Raw genomic sequence first — 19,050 nt, 5'->3', positions numbered from 1 at the left:
ATTATATTTTCAGCACAATAATGGGATACACTAATAGAGAAATCTATTGGGGGGCATACAAATCAGAGCTCAGAAATTCATGTAACTATGAACTGCAGCTTGAACAATTTCATAAAGTATAATCTCTCAGTAAATATGATTACAGATGGCGATATGAAAACACCACGTGGAAAATAAATTTTTTCTGCATTCACTCAGCATACTTGAACCAGAACAGTGGCTATTTCATAATTCTGAGTCCCTTGGTCCGATACTTAATCTGTATCCCATATTATCACTCATCCACACTTGTACGATCTCAACTTAAACACTACAGAGGGAAAAAAACTCTTGGTGGTTGAGAAATAAAGTTGTACACATTTTATATTATATCCTGTGTTTAAATGAACTTAAAGGGAAAGCTTCCTGGATGAAAACAAATAATATTAATTTTATTAATGATGGCTCCTACTAGCAATGATACATATGTACAGTGTATTAAAATCTTTTTCTCTGTTTTCTGGAAAATTTTCAACTCTTTTTTTTTTTTTTTTTTTTTTTTGTGGTACGTGGGCCTCTCACTGCTGTGGCCTCTCCCGCCGCGGAGCACAGGCTCCGGACGCGCAGGCTTAGCGGCCATGGCTCACGGGTCCAGCTGCTCTGTGGCATGTGGGATCTTCCCGGACCGGGGCACGAACCCGTGTCCCCTGCATCGGCAGGCGGACTCCCAACCACTGCGCCACCAGGGAAGCCCTTTCAACTCTTTTTAGTGTATTTTTCCTTTGTGGGCCCATTCAGGACTTATACCTTCCTGAGAAAAAAGTTGTTATATCTTATATATAATATATATACTAATATATCTTCTTCCTTAAAACGTTGTTATTCTGCCTATGCTCCCTCGTATTTTTTCCAGACCATGATCTTCCATTTTCTGGCTGGTTTTCCTGATAGAGTATAACCACACTTACGCACATACCCACACTCCTAAAACTATCTGGTGTTTGGTTAGTGAGTTCTACCTAGTTTCTTCCCTGGCCTATGTCCCCCAGGAGCTGTGGGACTGCAGTGATTCACACTCCTTCCTTCTTCACCCCTCTTCCAGCACACACACAAGCCATCATCCCAGAATCAGATGGGACTCATTTTATAGGAAAGTGTTTGGACTTAGAGCCATATGTGATTTCATTTAAGATTAAAAAGAAGAAAAAGAACTCCACCAGTAAGTGTCACCATCACCATTCAGAGTACCTGTCCCAATCACAGTATAATGTAGCTGGAAAGGAAAGGTGTATAGACCATCTGATCCAGTGGTTTTCAAATTTAGATCTATAAAATGGATCAAAGTGGGCTTGCTATGCTTAAAAAGGGAAGGAAGAAAGGACTCTGTGTCCTGGCAGTAGCCTGTGAAGCACAGCCTCCCCACAGAGCAGTCTATAAACCACTAATCTGAGCTAAATGTCACAGTCTGCAGATGAGGAAACTGAGCCCAGAAATCTCGGTTAAGTGACTCTCTCATGGTCATATAACCAGTGTATGGCAGAGCTGATTCTAGATCCCAAGTTACTAAGCACAGTGTTATTTCCCGGGCTTTCCCACAGCACCAGAAAACTGCTAAATCAAGGGCTCATTTCTACTCATTGGACTAGCCCAATTCATCTCTGTGCCCAGCCCAAAAGCAGTGTACGAGAACTAGTGTTTTCCTAGCCGAAAATCTTTCATTATTGAAGGATTTTCACGATTAACCGAAATCACCCAAAATATCAGAAACAATGTGGCAAAACACAAGGGACAGCACTGCCTGCATTTTTAGTTGGCCCACCTGTTCCAGGATGGGCTCTCTAGCTAAGTAGCCAACAGCTTCATAACCGACCTGCCTCATAAGCCCAGCCCAGAACACCCAGCACACCCTGAGTCTGCTCATTCCCTTGAGGGTGGTCTCCTCTTTTCCCCATCAACAAGCTGGGAAGCTAAGCATAGGCATTAGCAGGCCTTGGTGGTGGCCAATTAGAGCAGAGTCCCAACAGAGCTACCATTATAGGCCCTCCACATTGGTACCCTCCTCCACAAGCCATCTTTGTGATTAATGTAATCACCATAATTGCTGGCCTCCTTTTTGAGTCTTGGCCACATGGGGAAGAGATGAATATTTTCCCTGAACGCATTCTTTCCAAAGGACTGTATGTCCTTAGTAGTGGAACATGATGTCATGAGTTCTGATGAGGGGAGTGCCCTACAGAAGCTGAAGATTGGCCCCAAAGGCCTAAGGGAGCCAGTTCAACTCATATCCCGCAGCTGCATCCCTGTGGCCACACACGTGCAGCCAGTTACTCTGTAATTAACAAAAACAAGCCTGTGACTATTGCTATTGTACTTTTTACTCTATACCTTTTGAGGGAATATTGGGAAATAAAATCTTCCTTTTCCCTCATGCTCCTCAGACTTGGCACATAATAATTGTTGTTGTTGTTGTTGTTGTTTTTCTCCTGGTCAGGAGTTAACGCTTCAGTCAGACAGGTCTGATTGGAAACCTGGTTTCCATCCAGAAAAAAATAGTTGGTCATTCCCAACCTAGACCATTTGAGGGCAGCATAGCCTTAAGAGTGTGTGTTTTGACCAGCTAATATGCAGCCTTAAGGAGGGAATAGGCAGTGTGGGTTTCACATACACACTACTGCTACTGGAATTCAGGAAATAAACTGTGAACAATGAGAAAACACTCCCTGGGAGTCATCTCAAATTTCAGGATGAACGAATAGATGCCTAACTTTAAATGTACTTACATAATTTTCTTATATAACATAATCGCTTGAGGCAGGCACAATATAAACCATAGGAGGTGAGATTTAAAACTGGAGTGCTATCAAAAAAAAAAAAAAAGAAAAAAGCTAAAAACAAAAATAGCTAAAGTAAAATATATTAACCTGGGGAAAAAATCAGATATGTTTGCAGGTCCTTATGCTCCTCTTGGGGGACACATAGTACTTCACAACTAACATGTCCCTATTATAACCTCTTTTAACCTAAGCAGAAATGCTGCCTCTCTGCATTTCTTCCATATTTGGGGAGTAAATCCAGGATGCGCAAGTGAAGATAAAGGGAGGAGGCTTAGGAGGAAAGGGAGGAGAAGGAAGAAGGCATTGCACTCTGTCCTTGGAGAATCACCGGTAATGAATTCTAGGGAAAAGTCTACATTGACCCAAATCACAGGGAGGTGCACTGACTCCGCTCATCTCCCACCCCTCCCCAGTAAACTGTACATACCTTTTGGTAGTTTTCACAGGATGTTAATAAGAAAATTGCAATTGATCAGCCTAGTGTGATAGTGATGTTTAAGTTCTCTCTCCAAATATCACTGCATAAGTTACCTAAATAACGGAGACCAATGGCTGTCTCCCAGAAAGTCATCTGGAAGGAATTCTACGTTCCTGCCTCTGCTTTTCTTTATGGGCTACAGAAAGAACATGATAGTTCTTGAACACATTTCCCAGATTATTCAAAGAGACCAAACTTACTTTCAGCACAGCTCTTTAGAGGTTGTGATGGTGGGGAAGCAAACCTCCAAAAGCAAACTCAGTCTCTCTCAAGCATGGAGGTAAGCTCAGCTACTTTGCTGAGAAGGTCAAGGTGACATGGCGTGCATGAACTCCTTGGTTTTCCTCCCTTCGTTTCAATTTTTCCCCTTCGATCTCTTACAGGATCTTGTTCCATCAAATATCTTCCCAACTCCACCCTTTTCTCTTCAACCTTTTCTGCTACACTTGCGGAGAAAGTCCTTTATCTGCCTTATTCCCTTTTCCAGGTCCTTTCCTCTCTCCCTCCATTCACAGTAGATTTCTTGAGAGGAAGGTCTCCCTAGGGCCTCCGTACCTTTGTGTTCCTTCACTCGCTCCCTTAATATGATTCTGCCCTCACCACTCTTCAGAAGTTACCCTTTAAAGCTCATCAGTAATCTGCTCATCACCAGGTGGTCCACTGATTTCTTTCCAGCGGTTTCTCCTTACTGCATCACATCCCTATTACCACAGCTTGGTATTGACCAGAAATCCTCCCACCCCTCCCCCTTTGAAATTCTTTCTCCCCCTAGATTCAATAACACATGTCCTCACTCTCTGACCATTTCTCCTCAGTTTCTGTTGACCCCACTTCTTCTACAGCCCCCTTAAGTGTGGGAATTTTTCAGTACTCAGTAGCCCCTTAATCTTCCTCTATCGAGCTCATCCAATCCCACAGCTTTAACTACCATCTCTTTGCCCTTGACTTCCCAGTATATATTTCTTTTCCAAGCTATGTATCAATAGTTCACCTTCTAATGGGATATTTGTCATTTCTCAAACAAAAATTTCCAAAATAGACCTCATCTTTCCCACACAGCCTCCTCATCTCCCTGTCACAAAATAACTTCCCCTCCCTACCATTCCTCAAGTCTCAAGACAAAATTTCATTTTCGACTCCTACTGTGCCATTTGTAAACTGATTGGACATTGGGAGTAAAGGATGATGAAATATCCTTTTAGAGTCTCCTTTATATTTACAGTAACTGTACTCTACTTCAAGCCTTCATTTCATCACCTGGACTTTTGCAATGTGAAACTGGTGTCTCTGTCATTAACCTTTCTCTTCTCCATTACTATCCAACCAGTATTGGGCCATAAGCTATTTTCCCAAACAGTCCTCTCCATACAAAAGAAATAGGTAGCATTAGTGGCTTCCAGAACAAATGGCTGGGGGACAAGTGTGGAAGGAAGGGAAATTTTACATTTATGTACTATCTTGTTTCTTTAACATTCTGTGCTCCATGGATATACTAGCTACTAAGAATACTGTTTAGGGCTTCCCTGGTGGCGCAGTGGTTGGGAGTCCGCCTGCCGATACAGGGGACACGGGTTCGTGCCCCGGTCCGGGAGGATCCCACATGCCGCGGAGCAGCTGGGCCTGTGAGCCATAGCCGCTGAGCCTGTGCTCCGCAATGGGAGAGGCCACAGCAGTAAGAGGCCCACGTACCGCAAAAAAAAAAAACCAAAAAACTGTTTAATGGATGAACAACAAGATCCTACTGTATAGCACAGGGAGCTATATTCAATATCCTATGATAAACCATAATGGAAAAGAATATAAAAAAGAATGTATGGGTTTCCCTGGTGGCGCAGTGGTTGAGAGTCCGCCTGCCGATGCAGGGGACACAGGTTCGTGCCCCGGTCCGGGAGGATCCCACATGCCACGGAGCGGCTGGGCCCGTGAGCCATGGCCACTGAGCCTGCGCGTCTGGAGCCTGTGCTCCGCAACGCGAGAGGCCACAGCAGCGAGAGGCCCGCGTACCGCAAAAAAAAAAACAAAAAAAACGAATGTGTATATATTTGTATAACTGAATCACTTTGCTGTACAGCAGAAATTAACACATTATAAATCAACTAAACTTCAATAAAAAAAGAATACTGTTTAAGTTAAACACTGTGTTACCCCTAAAATTAAAAAAAAGAAACATCCATTTCAGTTCATCTTCTCAAAATCCTGCATACATTGCCTTTAGGACAAAAATCAAACTTTGGCCTATTGTTCAAAGCTCTCTGAGGTATGGTCACAGCCCACCCTTCTAGCCTTCTCTTCTACTCTGCTTCTGTCTCCGCTCTTAACACACTCCACAGGCCAGGCACATGCCATCAATCTGGATCAATCGTCTCTGCCTTTGTTTAAACATTTCCTTCTGCTTGAGGTGCTTTTCTTCATACCAGATGCAGTCCTACCTTCCTTCCAGCTACACCTCAGATGGCACTGCTCCCAAAGTGCTTTCTTAAATCCCAGCATTTAGAAGGACTCCTCATCTGCAGGTTTCCTAGCCTAAGCACTTGATTCTATCGAAGTCAGCCTGGTTTTGAAGTTATCTGTGCACGTGACTATTCTTAATGCTGTTCAATGCTTTTCACATGATGGGTTCTCAGAAAATGTTTTCTGAATGTCATTGGCCCTTGATACACCAAGAAATCCAAAATTAGAATTGCTTGGATATGAGATCCAATGGCATCTTCATGCCATTACTGGTGCTTGGCATTTTCATTAAGAAGTACAAAGCTTGATGGGTCCCCTTTAGGTCAGTGCTTCTCCAATTGTGGTCCTAGACCACCTGCTACAGGAATACCTGGAGTGCTTGCTAAAATGCAGATTTCTGGGCTCCAATTGAGATTGGTCCAGAATCTCTGGGGGTAGGGCTTGGCAATCTGTAATTAAAGCAAGCATCCCGGGACTTCCCTGGTGGTCCAGTGGGTAAGACTCCACACTCCCAATGCATCAGGCCTGGGTTCAATCCCTGGTTGGGAAACTAGATCCTGCATGCGTGCCACAACTAAGAAGTCCCCACGCCGCAACTAAAGATCCCACACACAGCAACTAAAGATCCCGCGTGCCATAACGAAGACCCGGCGCAACCAAAGTAAATAGATAAATATTAAAAAAAAAAACCCAAAAAGCAAGCATCTCAAGGTGATCCTCACATACACTCAAGTTTGAGAGCCTCTGCTCTAATCGGATAGAGCAGGGTTTGGGGGAAGGTTTTTAGAGGAGAGAATCCCTGTGATTTCCTCCCTGAGATTTTCAAGCTGATCCTGCTTGTCTGCTCAACATTCCTCAGCTTCTGCCAGTCCTTCAACCCTGCTGCCCAGCCTGCTCCATGTGCCTGGCTGTGCCTCGTGCTCCTGGAACAGGACTCGCCCTCTGTCTCTCCTTTCAGGACATTGACAGCAGAGCTGTCAAGCTGATTCCCTGTAGTAGCTGGCACTGGCACCTCTTGACTGGAGAGCGGTGCCTCAGATTTCGACAATAATCTCATCTTTTTCCAGGTTTGAGAGGTGGCAGTAGGCATATGTGGCCATTTCCACTGTCTTCAGTCTACAAGTGGGCTAGAGTTAGAACTAGGCTGAACCACTGTGGGTGGCAGGGAGCACAGTCCTTTACTGAGAGGGATTTCGGCCAGTAACTCTACCTCCACACCGTCCCACACTCTATTTCAGGCTGACGGTTGTACACGCTCTTCCTTTTTCCATCTCATCTAGCCATTAAATAAATGCCCTGGCTGGATCAGAGGAACCAGGAAACAGAATGTTATTCAGTGCTATTGACATTGCCCCTTAAAGCTTCCAACAACTTCCCCTATCAACATCTCCGAAAGGGCCAAAAACTTCCAGTGGGTTGCTGTTGCCCATTCATGTGTATTGCACATGTGATCTATGTCTCTCTGAATAAAACCACCACGGTTTTGCTGAATTATGCCAAGACAAAGTCTTCTTTAGATATCTCATTATCCGTATCATTGTTTTAGGTGAAATTCCAAATAAATAATCCCTAATGAGTTAATTACAGATATCCAGATGGACAAGTGTAAAAGTTAATTGACTGGATCGAGTTCACAGAACAAGTTAATAAAGGTAGAACAGATGAAGAACTAAGGTCTAATAATTTTCTTCTAGGACTATAATAAAATTTATTTTCTCTCGGAACACAGAGCAACCCACCCAAATAACATCAAGGAAAAATCTAAAATATGCTTGTCATTCTTTAGACTTTCCCTTTGATTCAAAGAAAATGTTGCTTTAGTTATTTCTAGTTTTACTTTCTTCAGTTATTAAAATATCTAATATGTACCAGAATTTCTGCTTTTAGACTCTTTTCTCCACTTAATACTGATACATCTAAGAGTAGACAAAGAATTAGATGGCTGTTTAAATATACTAGCAGTGCTATTGCTATGTTCCATTTTTATTTTTAAAATAGTCATTTTTATAGTCACTTATTCCATCTCTAATGGAATACCTAGCGTTCACCGCTAGGTATTTACCCATCTCTAGGTGTTTTACATGCTTTTCTATATTCACAAAAACCTATATGGGATATATTATCATCATGACTCTACAGAAAAGGAAAATGACTCAGAAAAGTTATGTAATATGTGAAGTTACTATCTCAGTGCCTGATGTGTAACAATTTCTCAATAAATATTAGCTAAAATTATCATTATTTTCCCCACGTTCATACAAGCTACTAAATGGGGGAATCTGAGTTCAAACTCAAGTAAAACAGAGCACTTTTGCTACTATGCACACACTGCCTCAATTTTCAGACTCAATTTCATGAGCAAAAAGCTATTTTCATACTGTTTATTTGAACAGCTAGAGCAAATACTGTGTACATTTTATTTGTCTGTCAATATCTCTAACATTAATTTATGTACTTGTGCACCTGTGTGTCTTCATTCTGTTTTGTTTTTGTTTTTAGCTTTTCATATTGTATACTGTCATGTTTTTAAGGGCACCTTTAGACCAAGAAGGATGCTTATTTTCCCGGGAGATGTGAGGAAGGTGTTAATAGAGAGGCACATAAACGTGAAATGAAACAGCCCTGTGCTAGGGAAGAGCAGGGAACTTCCCTAAAAGCCGAGGCTCTTAGCACAGCCTTATACAGCAGGTTGGGTGACACCTCTTTCTAAAATTAGGAATTGCTTGGACTCTGCAAGGTGGGACATTTAGATTCTGTTTTATTTCTAACTGACGTTTTGGAGAGTGCATTCAGTATTTCTTTTCGGAAAGCTCCAAGGATTGTTTCTCTATTTATGAGTTATTCTGAAGAAAATGTGTAAGAATTTGGACTTCTGCTTGTAGATAATAAATGACCATAGCTTTCATTTGGGGAGAGGGAAGGAATTCAATTTATAGTAAAATGAAGAGTTCCAGATCCAGACCTCCCAGCCCCTTTCCCTGCAAGCACAGATGTTAGAGCTACAGCAGCCTCCCGTTTGGCTCTGCCCAAGCACCCTTCAGACTTCCCTGCAAAGGTCAATGACTGAGGAGCTTCAAAAGGCAATGTGCACTTCTTTCTTACTCTCCTTTCTCTTCTCTTTTTAATTCTTCCTCCTAAAGTCTAGTAACTTTGGTCTTAAAGGTCTCCATAGTTTGACAGAAGGCTCAACTTTGATTAAAATTTCTCTCAACTGGTTAAAAGTGATTAAAGGTCACTCAACTGGTGTGGGTGATGAGCAGCAGGTCTTGCAGTTCCCTTCCTTGATTGAAAAAAAAAAAAAAGAATAAGGTGGTCACACCAAAACACCAAAAGGAGTCACTGAATTAGGCCAGAACCAAGCTTTGGAAATGCATTCTAATTCCTGGAACCAGTGATCTTACTTGCATAATTTTATGTTTACACACGAGGTAGCTGATTTGGAAAGACATCTTAGCTTGGTCTAGGCTGAGTCTCAAGCTGTGTTAGCCTGGTGCTCTTGCCAGAAGACTCTGATTACATTTGAAAGCATCAGGTCCTGGGTCATGATTATGCCTGTGAGACCCTGTGCCCAGCCTGGGGAGGAGATTGTCAGCTTCTTGGGGAGTGAATAGCATGTGCAGAGCTTTTTGGAGTGCAATGGGGAATAGCTAAGGCTTTGGCAAGCTTCAGACTGACAGCCAGGGCCTCAAACTGTGACTCAAATCGGCCTATTACTCTAAACTGGTTTGTACCATTCATTCTCTCATTGTTTTATGTATGATCATACCTCCCTAGTAAGCCTGAAAGCATCTGAAGACAGAGCGCATGCTATTTTTGATTTCCCAAAAGAATCTGCCAGAGTCATGGGCTCACCTTATTGACTGACTGACAGCCCCTTGGTAGCAGTGACTTCAGCTGCAAATAAAGAAAAATAGGTTATGTTCCAAGTAATAAAGGAGTGTGTCATGTAGTCATGCCTCTGTGGTGTTACACTGATCACTAAGATAGAAATACCCCATGAGGCAGAAGTATGTCAAATACACTCAGTATTCAGGAATCTTGTGGCAGAGACAGAAGAAACAAGTGGTTGGATTAAGGGTCAGAGACTTGGTGGAGGAGGCCCAACTTGTGTTTAGGCAGGGACCTGGGCACAAGCTCTCCAGAGAGTGTGTGGTCAATACAGGCAGTCTCTGAGAGCAAGCCTAGAGGGCTGGAGGCCACAAAGTCCTCTTTCCATCAGTAGACAGACCCACAGTCATTCGTTCATATATTCTTTAATTCTGATCTTAAATATGGTATGGCAGGTGCCATGCTCAATGCTGTGAATATACAGATGTATATGCATGGTCTCTGCTTCCAGTGGTGGCACAAACCTGTAAACAGATAAATTACGATATCAAGCTGAGAACTGTATGGCAGCATGATCTAATGAAAAGGGGTTTTGCAAAAGAGGGAAGCCGACCTACCTTTGGATACAGGCTTTGCCACCTGTTATGGATTGTGTGACTTGGATTTTTTGAGCCTGTTCCTTCATCTGTAAATCTGGAAAACAATACTATCTCCTAGACTTCTTGAAAGAATGAAAGGAGAAGCATATATAATAACAACTGCCACAGTACCTATGATAGACCCTCAGAAAATGTTTGATCCCTTGCTCTGTGATAGTAGAATGTACAATATTGTGGAGGCTTAGAGGCAAGAACCAATAGCTGCCTGAGAAAGGGAGGGGAGACTCTACCTAGGAATTAACGTTCTTCTTGATCTTGAAGAATAAGTAAGTCCCTTGTTCAATCACTTATTCACCACATATTTGCAGAGCATGATTATGTGCCAAGTATGGTGCCAGACACTGGGGGCACAATGAAGAACAAAACAGATGTGATCCTGGACCTCATAGAGTTTATTTGCCAGAGGGAGAGACAGGCCAAAACCAAACAAATGGACACACTAAGTATGAGCAGGGTAGCTGAGATAGGGAATTGTGACTCTCAAATGTATTCAGAGTCTTCTGGCAAGAGCACCAGGCTAACACAGCCTGGGACTCAGCCCGGACCAGGCTAAGACGTCTTTGCAAATCAGCTACCTTGTGTATAAGCATAAAATTAGGCAGGTAAGATCACTGGTTCCATGGCTTCAAATTCTGTTCCCAAAGCCCAGTTCTGACCTAATTCAGTGACTCCTTTTGGTGTGACCACCTTACTCATTTTTTTTTTTTAATTAAGAAAGGGAACTGCAAGACCTGCTGCTCATCATCTACAGCAGGTGAGTGATGTTCTAGAGAAGTTTTATTCAAAGTTGAGCCTTTTGTCAAAGTTTGGAGATCCTTAAGACTGAAGTGACTGGACTTTGGGAGAGAGAATAAAAAAGAGAAGAGAGAGGAGTGAGAATGAAGAGCGAGAAAGAGACAGATACATGTTGCCACTGAGGCTCCTCAGTCATTGACCTTTGCAGGGAAGTCTGAAGGGTGCTTGGGCAGAGCCAAATGGGAGGCTCCTGTAGCTCTAACATCTGTGCTTGCAGGGAAAGGGGCTGGCAGGATGTCGGTCCTGATATTAGCCAACAACAAAGGATGAGAAGGAGCAAGCCATACAAAGAGTGAAGGGAAGAACATTCTAGGCAGAAATGGCATGTACATTTGTGCTGAAGCAGGGACGAGCTTGGCTGAGCAAGGAAAGAATAGAATAAAAAAGGGAGAAGATAGCATTTAATGAAGTTCAACAAAAAAGAATTCAGGGGAGTTCACTCCAGAGTGGGTAGCGTGTGTGAAGGTGCAGAGTCTCACAAGAGCCTGGTGTGTTCTAAGAATTGGGAGGACTTCAGTGTGACCACACTCTAGACTGGAGGAAGGAGTGGGGTGAGGGAGAAGCATGGCAGGAGATGGTGCCAGGGGATGGGGGTCAGACTGAGGGGGTCTTGCTTGTATGATAAGTGAAGACGTTTAGATTGGACTTGCTATTAGCTCTTGGGTTTGGAACTCCGGCCTGGCTCAGCAGCCCCTGCCCAAACTCCCAAGCCTGTCTCTAAGCCCTCCCACTTACAGTGCTTTCTTAACCGCCCTCCAGTTTTTGGATCCTGACTCCTCTGCATGGTTTCAGCTTCTCTTTCTACTCAGATCTGAGGCATCTTCTGTTGTTTTCTAGAGGCTCTACTCTGGCTCTGACCATAGAGAAAGCATCCTCCACTCTGAACGCTGGGCAAGTGGTCAGGCAAAGCTAGGCTTACTTCCTTAAGATAACTACTAAAACCAAGCAGAGTAGATTTGAGAATTAATGGGAAGCCAGCGTTAGTCCTTGAATAGTAAAGCGACATGAGAGAAATATTTATTAATCCATTTGACACTGGTTTGCAGAATTAATTAAAGAAGGAAGAGACTGAAGGCAGGAAGCCAAATGTGTGGGGATGGGGCGGGGTAGGAGTTTGGGTGTGGGTGTGTGTGTTCTTTTTAAAAGGAAAAAGTCCTTTACAGGGTAGAAATGAAATAGTAAACACAACAGAGTGTGTAGGGTTGGCCATTGTAGAGAAACATAATTTTAGTGGATGAAATTTATCTGGAAACTTTTTGCTTCACACAGATTTACCTCACTTTATGAGGCCTGTTTGATTTCACTTGGTTTAAAACTCAGAGGAAAAACGTAGTCCATTTGATCAGATTGTCAAGTGAAGCTTGTTAACATGTCTGCGTGAATTTCTGACATCTTCGAACAACTCACCACTCAGCTCTTGGATCCATCCACTTGCTGAATACTTGTATGTAAGCCAGCAAGCTCCCTCCCCCCCCCATTTACTCTTCAAGCACAGTTCTCTCAGCAGACACATCTCTTGGCCAACAGACTCCCATGACAAAGGCTTCCTCCTATACCCAACCAGCAGCTTCGTCAGGTGTCTCTAGGTGTCTGTTGAGAACTTATTTAACTGCTTCTAGGGGGTCTTTTCTTCTTCCCCACATTTTTCCTCCATATATATATATATATATATATATATATATATATATATATGGTTTTTGCATTTGAAATATTATTCTGAATTTTCTAAATTGTAAAGGATTCTCACATGAATGTTCACTTGTATTCGAGGGACTGAAAATCTATTCTATCAGCACGTTTTATTCCTGGACTATAGTGATGGAGGCATGGAGTGAGTTCATGCTTTACCTAGTCTTACCCAGCAAGTTGGGAGACACATGGTCTAAAGCCTGACTGGCTGATCTCCAGTCCCACGTATTGTCCCTGAGCTAATTAATGTTCCCTTTTATTGCTGTTGAACATTTAGTTCTTCTAGGAGGCCTCTGGGTCAGTCACTGTCACCATATTAGGCAACCTTCTGAAAAACTCTTTTATACCTATGAAGAATCTAAGTATGGCCTCCTCAGACCACTGGGCCCTGATGGTGATGTTTGAACTGCTCAGGGGATGAAGCAGATGGCCAAAAATATACCAATTTTAGCAGAAAACACTTACATCAGCGACAGCTGGAGCGCCACGAAATCTATAAACGCACTTGTTACTCATCTGCTGTGCCTGTTGGGCAAGCCAGGTATGTGGCCCACTTGAACATCTTGTAGTGGAGAGGTTTCCTAGTCGGGCCTCTGGACGGAACCTGAGATGAGAAGAATCACATGAGCTCGGCCTTCAGAGCATTAAACTGTGTTATTGGCTTAGCCCTGGTTTGAAAGAGGAGACCCATCACCTAAATGGAATGTAGAGAGTTGAGGGATTGGAGAGTTGAGCCAATCCATGAGATTGGTTGGATCAATATGAGCACTGTTGATTCAAAATGTGAACTGGGGGATCATGAGAGTTGGGTGCTAATTGGCTGCTAAAGTTTTCTTTAAAACTCTTCAAGAGGTTCTGTGCCCAGCAGCTCATCAGCTAGAAAAAAAATCAGTGTTTTGTAAGAGGCAAAGCTAATTACAGTGCTAACTAAGAGCACATGACTGTAGGCTTGGCAGGAAATAGCATGTAATTAACATGAATGTGTTGGAAATCTAAAGTTAAAAATGCCAGAGATTATCGAGCAAGATGTCCTTTGTTTATGGTTTTGGCTATTTAATTTAGTTAATTTTGTCTTTTGTTTTCTTATCCAAATGCCTGCCCATACAAGAATGAGATTATCTGGATGGGAGATGTGATAAACCTAAACCCTATGATTAAATTGTCTGGGGTTTTAACCAAACAACCATAGATCCCTATATGCTAAATAATTTATATTGATTATTTTTATCACTAACTAATAAAAGTGCACACAAACAAAGGTGTTCTCATGATGTATTCAGTCTGTTCTTCTAGGTTTCTTGAGGGTTAAGAGCAAGATTTTTACTTCCAATGCAATTCTTCATAGGATCTAATTGCCATGAACACTCAGCAGTGCTGTCTCATGATGTAAATGCCCATGATTGTCTTAGCTTATTGTTGCAGGATGATCCCAGCCTTTAGCTCTCATCTGTGCAGTTCTTTAAATACATGTCTTTGTAATGAATCAAAGTCATTTTTTTTTTTTTCAACAGACAGAACTCACACCAGATCCCATGTTAGGTGTCTGAAGGGAAATGTATATCCCAACTTGGAGCTCTACATTAAGCTCCAAGCCCAATGTATGTAATAATAAGAGCAGCTACTATTTACTATTTGTTGTATACCTATTGCTGTGATGAACATTTTATATATATTATGTCAGTAATTCCTCTCAGCATGGGATACGCATATCATTCCCATTTTACAGATGAGAAAACCAGTGATTAATACACTTGCTCAAAGTCACACAATTAGTGAAGGAGGAGTTATTTGGACCCAGACTTGTCTGATTCCATAGGCCCTGCTTTGAGAGTGGCTGTGCAATGTGTTATTGTAACCTTTGCCCCTGGAGCCACACTGCCTGGGTTTAAATCTTTGCTCGTCACTTGATATCTGATAACAATGAGGCCTGGGCCAAGTGACTCTCTGTACCCCAGTTTTCTCATTTGGGGGACAGTGGTAGTACCCATCTTGTAGCGCTGTTCTGAAGATTAAATGTGTGTTTTTTTTTTAATTTATTTTTGGCTGTGTTGGGTCTTCATTGCTGTGTGCGGGATTTCTCTAGTTTGTTGCGTAGAGAGGGGGATACTCTTTGTTGCAGTGCACAGGCTTCTCATTGTGGTGGCTTCTGTTGTTGCGGAGCATGGGCTCTAGGCACACAGGCTTCAGTAGTTGTGGCGCACGGGCTTAGTTGCTCCACGGCATGTGGGATCTTCCCGGCCAGGGCTCAAACCTGTGTCCCCTGCACTGGCAGGCGGATTCTTAACCACTGTGCCACCAGGGAAGTCCCTAAATGTGTTTGTGTACAAAAAGCTCTTAGAAAAGTGTTGAAAACATAGAAGCATTATATAGTGTAGTCTGTAGGCATTATTATACCCACTAGGCACAATGTCCTGCACACACCTCAGATTCATAAGTCCCAAACAAATTCATCATCTTATTTTCCCTAACTTGCTTCCTTGACTTGGCTGATGGCATTGTCATCCAGCAAGATTTTCCAAACTAGAAAACTTTATATTCAAATAGTGTTTCATTGTTGACATAAATCAGTCCCTAATTTCTGTCAAATTCATCTTATAAGTATATTATAAATGTATCCTGTCCTTCCTGTCACTGCCTCATCATGTATTGTCTGAACCTGTGCTGTCCAATATGGTAGCCAATAGCCACGTGTGGTTATTGAACACTTGAATTGTGGCTAGTTTGAATTGAGATGCACTATAAATATAAAATACACACCAGAGTGCAAAGACTTAGGATGAAAAGAGGATGTGAACTATATCATTAATAATTTTTTATATTGATTACATGTTGAAAGGATATTTTATATATATTGGAATAAATATACATTAAAATTTATTTCACTGTTTCTTTTTTTTTTTTTTTCCACTGTTTCTTTTTAACATGGGCACTAGAAAATTTAAAGTTACACATGTGGTCTACATTTGTGTTTCATATTATATTTCTATTGGCCAGCACTGGTCTGGACTTTTCCGAATGCCTTCTTACTTTATCTATCCATTATCTATCTATCTATCCATCTGTCTACCTACCTACCTATTATTAAAAGGCAATCTGAGGCATATTGAAAATTTTAAGAGCTTGTTTGAGCATTTGTAGATTCCAGTTGGGCAGTGCCAAACCAGAAGTGGTTAGAGGCACTCTCTCCAGCAGGAGCCAGGGGAAAGACAAATAGAGAAGGTGCAGAAGCAAAGTAAGGTAATTATTGATTGGCTGTAACTTAAAGCCTAACTGGCTATTTGTGACTGCTTGTCCTTAGCATTTTGATTTTGTAGCCTTGAGGCTTAGGTTTTGGTTTGCTTAGGTTGGTGACCATGGCATTAGGGCCACCTCAGTCTAATGGCCTCCTTGTTTAATTAATTTAACACTATCTATTCCTCTATTTATCCATCTAATCTTGTTATTTTCTGTCCTACCTCTCTTTGTTCCCTTGTCCACGTGGGTACAAAAGACATATTTTTAAACACAAATCTGATCCAGTCTTTTTTGTAATAAAAAGCCTTTGCTAGCTTCTGTCATCTGCAATGGAAAGTCCATACTCCATCTGGGGAATACACGAACATTTCATCCTCTCTGCCTCTCCAGCCTTAGATCTCGGATCTCGAGTGACTCACTCCCTTGCACTTCACACTTTTACAGTACTGAGCTGTGTTCTGATTCCCAAGTCATTTCACACTTTTTTTGCCTTTGCATATGTTTTCCCCTTTGTTTTGAATACTTTTTCCCTTTCTGATCTTTTGGGTGAAATTTTGTTTATTTTCCACAATCCAATTCGGACATCGCCTCCTCTAGGGAGGCTTCCCAGCATCGTTCATCTCTTCCTCTTTTGTAATACTTCAGTTCCTTATACACACTTTCATTATTACTTTGCCACATGTATAACTTGTTTTTCTGTCTGTTACCCCTACTCATGAGTATATAGAGGACATGACTGTATCTTATTCATTTCTATACTGATACTAAAAAACAGCAATTGAATAAACAAAACAAAACAATACCTGCCTTCAAGGAGATACACTCTCTTACAGTAAAGTAAATATAATACCAGGCATAAGATATGCCCTAAGAGAGAGGGATCAAAGTCTATCAGTGGGTCAGAGAAGAAATCAATGAACTCTAACTGAAATTTGAAAGAAGATATAATGAGGTAGGGAAAGTTTGACTGACAGACTGACAAAAGGTCTCTGGAAGGTGGTCTGATCTTTGTAAATCTCACATAGTCCAGGGCCTGACCCTCAATTATCCAAAATCTAAAACAGTCTTGTCATTGTTCAAGCAGTAACCCAGTCTAGGGATACTGATTCATGCTCTTAAACACCAAGAAGACGGATGGTAAGCTAGAATTCTGATTTCTTCCTTTAGAAAGAGGTAAAAACACATTGACAAGGAGCCTGAATACTTGCATCTTCTGTTTAGTGCTGTATCTTCCCTTAAAAACCACATTATTGGGCTTCCCCGGTGGCGCAGTGGTTGAGAGTCCGCCTGCCAATGCAGGGGACACGGGTTTGTGCCCCGGTCCGGGAAGATCCCACATGCCGCGGAGCGGCTGGTCCCGTGAGCCACGGCCGCTGAGCCTGCGCGTCCGGAGCCTGTGCTCCACAGCGGGAGAGGCCACAACAGTGTGAGGCCCGCGTACCGCAAAAACAAACAAACAAACAAACAAAACATTATTATTTCAAGCTGGCTTTGTGTGTGGAATCAGAACAGAGTGTGAGTTGAAAGATGCAACTGTGGGTGCCTGCTGCACTCACCTCCACAACTGCATGCACCTGGTATTGTGCAGCTCAAGCCCTTCATCTGGATACCTTCTCCTCTGGGCAGTACTTCGTTGGGCACCATTTGCCTCCTACCCTTGTCTAATTTCTATTTCTGAACAGCCCATTCAGAAAGATACGCTCTTTCTTTCCATATGCTTATTCCTTCCATTAGGCTGCTCTGGTCTGTTTTCAGTCCATTTATCTAAAGTAACTTTGAAAATTCCTATTCTCATCTGTTGCTGATGATCTTAGAGTTCTCTCTCAGAGGCAGCCCCCTTTCCCTTATTCCCAGGATCTTAGATGTCCCAGATTCCTGCCACTATGCATTTCGCTTTGGGGGAGGAGGGAAAGAATTTAGGCAGAAGAGGAAAGCTTCCTGGAAGAGATAGTATTAGGATTGTGAGAGAGGGTGGGGTGGGGTGGAGGCGTTGGCATGAAGCTATAAAAGCACACGATTCTGCTTATTAGATTTTGGAGTCATCTAGGATTTGGTCAACTGCCCATGCTTGCCAAACACATTTTTCAGAAAGTATATATCAGCTAATTGGGGGAACTTACAAAGCCCTGAACTTGGCCTTAAATATATATAGGTTGTTGGGGTTTTTTTTGTTTTTGTTTTTGTTTTTTTTTTTTGCGGTACGCGGGCCTCTCACTGCTGTGGCCTCTCCCGTTGCGGAGCACAGGCTCCGGACACGCAGGCCCAGCGGCCATGGCTCACGGGCCTAGCCGCTCCGCTGCATGTGGGATCTTCCCGGACCGGGGCACGAACCCGCATCCCCTGCATCGGCAGGCAGACTCTCAACCACTGCGCCACCAGGGAAGCCCATATATAGATTTTTTTTTTCCATATATAGATTTTTAATACCCACACCTCACTAGCTTGGTCATATTCTAAACTTTGCTGCCTTTGTGCTGTTCAAAAGTATGCATTTAGCAGGGTGCTCACAGATGAAGCATTCACTATTTGTATTGTTAGGACTGCTAAGTAGTGAAGGGCGCTTTAAAGGCATAACATGCCTTTTTGGTGATCCGACAAAAGAAAATTATGTTATCTTGTATATTTTATATATTATCCTATCTGTTTGGAGATGAGAAAATTATTCAAGAAAACACAGAAATTCAAATCCTTGCTTCTTAGTAGCCAGAGGACTTTAGTAAACAAAAGTTTAAGCAAACGATCAAGCTTATATGTCTATGAACTGCTATCCTGTTTTAAATATCTTAATGTTTTAGTGCCTGCTTCAAAATTTACATCTTACAGAGAAAGCAACTTGGGAATTGCAGTCAGGATCCTTAAGGTCTGCATTAGTCCCAGCTGTGTCACTGGCTGTGTAACCTTGACCAGCGATCTTAACCACTTTGGTCTCAATTATTCTCTGTGTAAAAAGCAGAGGATAGGCTGTGTTAAATTTCTTCAATCTCTCACTACTCTGGGAGTCTGTGAAGTATTATTCCAATAAATGGGTAAAATTCTGAGATTTTAACTTTTTGTTTCCTCCCTTCCTCCCTCTCTCCTTCCTTCATTTCTTTCCTTCTAACTT

At 42.3% G+C, this 19,050-nt stretch overlaps 2 protein-coding genes across 7 annotated transcripts in view; one reads left to right on the top strand and one right to left on the bottom strand.

Annotated features, from left to right (window-relative positions):
• The window catches only part of LOC109548757 (uncharacterized), a 304,090-nt gene that overhangs the window by 112,597 nt on the left and 172,443 nt on the right, over window positions 1-19,050 (bottom strand). For all 4 annotated transcript variants that reach the window (XM_073804685.1, XM_073804683.1, XM_073804684.1 and 1 more), the window contains 3 exons: window positions 13,179-13,317; window positions 9,595-9,636; window positions 8,984-9,022 (listed from right to left, as the gene is read on the bottom strand). In XM_073804685.1, coding sequence (XP_073660786.1) covers window positions 8,984-9,022; window positions 9,595-9,636; window positions 13,179-13,317 — 220 coding nt within the window. The remainder of the gene's footprint in view (window positions 1-8,983; window positions 9,023-9,594; window positions 9,637-13,178; window positions 13,318-19,050) is intronic.
• The window catches only part of SYNPO2 (synaptopodin 2), a 172,229-nt gene that overhangs the window by 85,380 nt on the left and 67,799 nt on the right, over window positions 1-19,050 (top strand). The gene's annotated exons all lie outside the window — the stretch shown is intronic.

Source organism: Tursiops truncatus, chromosome 5, assembly GCF_011762595.2.
Source record: "Tursiops truncatus isolate mTurTru1 chromosome 5, mTurTru1.mat.Y, whole genome shotgun sequence".
Lineage (NCBI taxonomy): Eukaryota > Metazoa > Chordata > Mammalia > Artiodactyla > Delphinidae > Tursiops > Tursiops truncatus.
Note: the sequence above shows the minus strand (reverse complement) of the source record. Positions and strands in the feature narration are given on the sequence as shown.